The 6,503-nt window shown below is 50.8% G+C and overlaps 1 protein-coding gene across 1 annotated transcript; it reads right to left on the bottom strand.

The window, feature by feature from the left end:
- Window positions 1-1,233: 1,233 nt before the first annotated feature.
- On the bottom strand, window positions 1,234-3,237 carry LOC144897941 (vitamin B12-dependent ribonucleoside-diphosphate reductase-like). Its single transcript, XM_078788928.1, has one exon. The coding sequence runs from the start codon at window positions 3,235-3,237 to the stop codon at window positions 1,234-1,236; it is 2,004 nt and encodes a 667-aa protein (XP_078645054.1).
- Between the last annotated feature and the right edge of the window lie 3,266 nt (window positions 3,238-6,503).

Raw genomic sequence — 6,503 nt, 5'->3', positions numbered from 1 at the left:
GCGGGATAGAAGGTTTTCTCTTACGCGCCAATTGACCCTTCTTTAAAATTTCATTGCCTGCCGCAAGTTTGCCTGGAGGGGGCCGTGGGGATCGTTTCTTCCGTTGCATCCTTGACGCTTTTCTCTTGAGACGCAATGATACGCAATGAGACGCAACGGGACGCAACGGGACGCAACGGGACGCAATGAGCCGCAATGAGCCGCAACATAATGCAGCAAGACGCAGCAAGACGCAGCAAGACGCAGCGGGACGCAGTGGGACTCAGTGGGACTCAGTGGGACTCAGTAGGACTCAGTGGGACTCAGTGGGACTCAGTGGGACTCAGCGGGACTCAGTGGGACTCAGTGGGACTCAGTGGGACTCAGTGGGACTCAGCGGGACTCAGTGGGACTCAGTAGGACTCAGTAGGACTTGTGGACGCATGGATGTCGGGTTTGGTAAGCTCCGGGTGTTAAGGTTCGAGCAGTCGATCCAGGTTGTTTGCGACGTAGGTTGTTTTGTTGTTTTGTTATTTTGTTGTTTAGGTCGATGACCTTAATAATGCTAAATCAGGTCACCTTCTTTATATTATTGTCTTTGATCTTACAGACGGGCAAATCGGACGATGGAATTTCAGCGCACAAGTAGTCCTCTATGCTCATCGATTCAATGTCATCGGCGCAACTCAACAGGATTGCTGTTGCTGTTGCTACCGTTGCTACCGTTGCTACCGTTGCTACCGTTGCTACCGTTGCTACCGTCACTGCAACGGCAGCGACCGTGACAAGCACAGTCCTCATGGCTTCACACGCGCTAGATCAACAAATTGGGAAACAGATCTATTGTTTGGCCAAAAACTGCAGCCATTGCAGATTCAACGGTTTTAAAACGTTTAGAGACGTAGAAGACGAGTACGTGTATTTCCGCTCATAACCCTTTCATTGTCGCCGCCAGGTTGGCTGGAAGGAAGCGACCGGCTGAGACAGGTTGGCGGTGCGAGTTGTGCGAGTTGTGCGAGTCGTGCGAGTTGTGCGAGTTGTGCGAGTCGTGCGAGTTGTGCAAGTTGTGCGAGTCGTGCGAGTTGTGCGAGTCGTGCGAGTTGTGCGAGTTGTGCGAGTCGTGCGAGTTGTGCGAGTTGTGCGAGTTGCTCTTGGTTATGTTCATTCCAACAGCAGCTTGTAGGTTGCCAGGCTTGCAAAACAGATCACCCTCTTCTCTTGGCTCTCATTTTCCACTCTCTTTTTGAGCCTGGTTCAGCCTTGGCATGCCAAACAATCGTCCGCTCGGCTGCACGTTTGGCCGCCGGGCTCTCTGCCGTTCTTGTCTTCACCCTCGTTGTCACCTCCCTCTCCCTCCTTCTTGACCGGCCGAACAGCGGCGGGCAGATCGCCGGCGCGGCCGGCTTCCGTCCGCAGGTAGTACAGGCCCTTGCAGCCGCGTCTCCAGGCCTCCAAGTGGACGCGGTTCAGGTACGCGCGGTCTGTGGGCGCCGGGAAGTACAGGTTGAGCGACTGGCCCTGGCAGATGTGCTGCTGTCGGACAGCCGCCTGCCGCACGACCGCCATCTGGTCCATCTCCTCGGCTGTGCGGAAGACAGCCTTCTGACGGGGGGTGAGGCAGTCCAGCCGGCGTACCGACCCGTTGGCGCGCAGGATCTTGGCCCAGACATCAGGCGTGTCGTGGCCGCCGGCCGCCAGCGTCTCCTGCAGCAGCCGGTTGACAATCCGGTGGGCGCCCGCCCGCGTTCGGTGCACGTAAGCGTTGGCGTGCACGGGGTCGCAGCCCGGGCTGGTTTCCATCAGGCAGGCTGTGTTGGCGTTGGGCGCCACCGCCAGGAGGTGAGCGTTGCGGCGGCCAGTCCCGCGCAGATCGGGCGGCTCGCCGCGCTCAGCGGCCAGCCGGCGCGTGGCTGCCTCGGCTCGCCGGCGGATCTCCCGGAAGAAGCGGTCGGCCTCCTCGGCGGCCTCGGCCGAGTCAAAGGGCAGCTCCAGTCGCTGCAAGTGATAGGCCCAGCCCATCACGCCCAGCCCCAGCGACCGCTCGCCTTCCGCAGACCGCCTGGCTCGATCCATGCCGGGCCGATCTTGCGACCGCCGCAGAAAACAGTCGATCACGTTGTCCAGCATTTCAACGCAGCAGTCGATCAGATCAGTGTCCCACCACTCGTGAGCCTTCTCAGCGTTGACAGACGACAGGCAGCATACGGCTGTGCGGAGGGGACCGGTTGGCAGGTGAATCTCGTTGCACAGGTTGCTGCCGTGCAACTCCAGGCCCCTGGCGCTCAGCGCGGCTGGCAACGACCGACGAGCCGTGTCGATGAAGTTCAGGTACGGCTCGCCTGTACGGTACCTTGTCTCCAGCAGCCGCTGCCACAGCAGCCGGGCGCGGCCGCCGTCAACGAGGCGGCCAGAGTGGGGGCAGCGCAGGATCCACTCCTTGTCGGCCTCTACGGCCCGCATGAACTCGTCGGTGACGTTGACGCCGTGGTGGAGGTTGAGGTTCTTGCGGCGGCCGTCGCCGCCCACGGGCACGCGCATCTCCACAAACTCGACAATGTCCGGGTGGGAGATGTCCATGTAGGCGGCGTAGGACCCCTTGCGAGTGCTGCCTTGTCGGTAGGCCATGACGTCGGCGTCGACGGTGTGCAGAAACGGCATCGGGCCGGGAGTCTTATCGCTGCCTGTTCTCACCCGGCTCCAGTGACCGCCGCAGCCGCCGCCCGCCACCGACAGCCAGCGCAGTTCGGCCGTGTGTTCGATCAGACCGTCCACCGTGTCGGGAACGTACAGCAGGTAGCACGATATGGGCAACCCTCGCTGGGACTCGTCAAGGTTGCTGAGAATAGGAGACGAGTAGCAAAACCAGCCTCGTCTAGAGTACTCGTACAGCTTTTGAGCCAGGTCCGCACAACCGCCACTGTGCGCCTGTGCCACCCGGAGCAAAAGGTTGTCAAAATCGGCACGATTGACCGGCTCCGATAAGGGTTTCTTAATGTAGAATCGGCTTAGCAGAGCGGCGGCCTGCGGCGACAGCGGTGAGGACGGCACGGGCGGCAGCTGCGGCTGCTGCGGGTGCTGCTGCTGCGATCGCTGCTGCGATTGCTGCGGCTGCTGCGGGTGCTGCTGCTGCGATCGCTGCTGCGGCTGCTGCGATTGCTGCTGCTGCGATCGCTGCTGCGGCTGCTGCGATCGCTGCTGCGGCTGCTGCGATTGCTGCTGTGGCTGTGATTGCTGCTGCGGCTGCTGCGACGTAGACATGTTTTAAGGGTTAAGACACACACCGTATTCTATTATATATTATTATATATTATTATATACTATTAAATACTATTATATACTATTATATTCTATTATATGTTGTTATATTCTATTATATACTGTTATATACTGTTATATATTGTTATATTCTATTTATATACTATTATATACTATCATATACTATTATATGCTATTATATACTATTATATCTTTATATATTGTATTAATTTATATATATATATTTATATGTAATAGACTAAATATGAGAGAACATGTTAGCCCAGACAAGATCGACCGAGCTGAACAGAGCGTGTATAGTTTTGATGAAACTCGAGAAAAGGAGTGGGAGGGGTGTGGTGGTGAGGATGTGGTGGTGGATGTGATAGTGAATGTGGTGGTGGATGTGGTGGTGAGGATGTGGTGGTGGATGTAATGGTGGATATGGTGATGGATGTGGTGATGGATGTGGTGATGGATGTGGTGATGGATATGGTGATGGATATGGTGATGGATATGGTGATGGATGTGGCGATGGATATGGTGATGGATATGGTGATGGATATGGTGATGGATATGGTGATGGATATGGTGGTTTAGTTGCCTCTTGTGCCGTGCTGCAGTGTTTTTGTTGCACACAAAATCGGTTATCAAGGATAGAGCGCGCAATAAAGATTTTTTCCTGTCCTCGCTGAAACGAAAGCGGAGAAAACGCCGTCGGCCGCTTGACGCAATTCAACAGCTGTTTGTGGGCAAAACGGTCGACCATCGGTTGGCCATCTGTTGGCCATCGGTCGACCATCGGTTGGCCATCGGTCGGCCATCAGTCGGCCATCGGTCAGCCATCGATCGACCATCGGTCGACCATCGGTCGGCCATCGATCGACCATCGGTCGACTATTGGTTGACCATCGGCTGCCCCTTTAAACGATCCGTCTGGTAAACACATTAGCTTGATAGACATTCCAATTAAAGACTGATCAGATTCCTTAGCGGTTGTGATTGGACTGTTTGGCAGGAATCTTTTTAACCGCGCGTGTGACAATGGCGGCCAACGTATTGAATGGAAATTGTGTATATACTTATACAGATATAGATATCTATATCTATATAGATCTATATATATATATATATAGACATATAGATATATATATAATCCCAACGGTGCAAGTAGCAAACTTTTTCAGACTGTAGCGTAGCCTCGCGCAATAACTTGAGCAGAGGCTCAACTTAAACTCTCCAGAGGATGATCGGGCAGAGCCTTGAGCGTGATATATATCTATATATATATCTATATATATATATATATCTACATATATATATATATATAACAGATGCTCAAGCAATGTTTTGAGTAAAACATTTAACGGGCTCTACTGTACAGTATTGAGTAGAATCTCTAGCAGCATACCCAATGAAGCTCCGCGCATTAGTCCGTTTAGAGCCCGTACGAAGCTTTGGTATATATATATATACATATACATATATATACATATACATATATATATAATCTAATCGAGCAGATTTATTTAAAGCAAATGGCATATTTGGCAGAATTTTGAGCCAACTTTTGAGCGGATCCACCAAATAACTCTATCGTACAAACCGACAAACTTTCTAACAGAATCTTCAGTGGAGCTTAGATCAGAACTTTAAGCAGACTATTTGGTAGGAATCCGAGCGGAACATTAGGTAGACTTTTGAGCCAATCCTTTGACGAGCCATCTTGTCTATGCTCTAGCAGAATTTTTTTTAAGCAGCATGTTATGCAGAGCTCAGAGTGGAACTTCTAGCATAGTGTTCCACGGAACGCCGAGTGAAATTTGGCGGCATTTCGAGCAACCATCTCAATCGACTCTCTCGTAGGTCTCCTGCTAGAACTTTCATCAGAATTTTTTTAACAGATCTTAAAGCATAACCTATAACAGACTATCTGACAGAGCTCTGATCGTAACCTCCGACAGAATATCCTGCAGCGCTTGGACCAAAACCTCTGTTGGAGTTTTGAGCGGACCTTTCAGCCGACTCTGGTATACTACCCAACAGAGTTTCCATCGGGATCTTTAAAGCAGGTCTTAAAGCGTAACCTCCAGCAGACTATTCTGCGGAGATTTGGAGCGTAACCGCAAGCAGAACGTTCTAAAGCGCTCAAAATGGGACCTTTAGTAGAACGTTCCACAGAATTTAGACCAGAACTTTTAGCAGACTTTAGCGTAAACCCGTCCACAGGTTTTCTCGTATCACTTTTGGCAAACTATATTGTATGTTCCCTAACAAACAGAATTTTAGCAACATGTTTGGTAGAGTACCGGGTGGAGTTTTGAGCAGGGTCTCGAGCAAACCTTTTACCAACCCATTTTTCCTGTATGTCTCTCTGGCAGAACGTTTGGCAGAGCCTCAATCAGAGCCTCAATCAGAGTCTCAATCAGAGTCTTGAGCGAATCCTTTCTCAACAATATCTATCTCGTATATCTTTTTATTAGAACATTTGTTAAAACGTTTGGCAGACCATCAAGCCAACTTTTGAGCGGATCCTTTGGTAGACTAGTTAGCGTATAGTGTTTCCATATGGTTTCCGTATAGACTTTCTAGCAGACCGTTTGTTGGAGCCTCGGGTAGAGCCGTGAGCAACATTTTTTGCAGCGTTTTAGCCAATCGCCACCGATAGGAAGAAGATCCTTTAAGGTTTGGCAAGCTGCCAAACTGTGGGTGGACGTTTGCCGCAGAGGAACTTTAGTCTCCTAATATTACCGCTTTATTTTCTAGTATTAAAACGTTATTCTCTAAAACTACCGCTTTATCGTCCTAATATTACCACTTTAGTCGATCTATATTGCAGTAAAGGTCGATATAAATTGTGAGATAGGACACTGCGTACTAGATTGTGCTTTGAGCCGTTGTACAGAGTACAACCCGAGTCATTGTGCAGAGAGCTATAGGGAGTGTAAAAATGGATGTTGGTTCACCGACAGTTGGGAGACTAATGTCAGAGTGGGTCCGCAGACACGCAGGCGGTTTAAGATGAGGTTGCTAGTCAAACTTGTGGTTTAGCTAGAGATCCGCAGCAATCCTTCACATTTGGTGGGACAAATGAGGATTGTTTTGGTATGTTTAGAAAGAATATTCTTTATCTTTCTCAGCAAGAGGCCGGTGGTGGTGGTAGTGATGATGTTAATGGTGTTAATGGTGATAATGGTGTTAATGGTGTTAATGGTGTTAATGATGGCAGCTGCTCAGACGCAGCGGCGGGCGCTCCTGCAGATTGGCGC

This window comes from Doryrhamphus excisus, unplaced genomic scaffold (genome assembly GCF_037039965.1).
Source record: "Doryrhamphus excisus strain RoL-2023G ecotype Guam unplaced genomic scaffold, RoL_Dexc_Guam_v1.1 HiC_scaffold_25, whole genome shotgun sequence".
Lineage (NCBI taxonomy): Eukaryota > Metazoa > Chordata > Actinopteri > Syngnathiformes > Syngnathidae > Doryrhamphus > Doryrhamphus excisus.
This window is presented reverse-complemented; position numbering and strand designations above follow the sequence as displayed.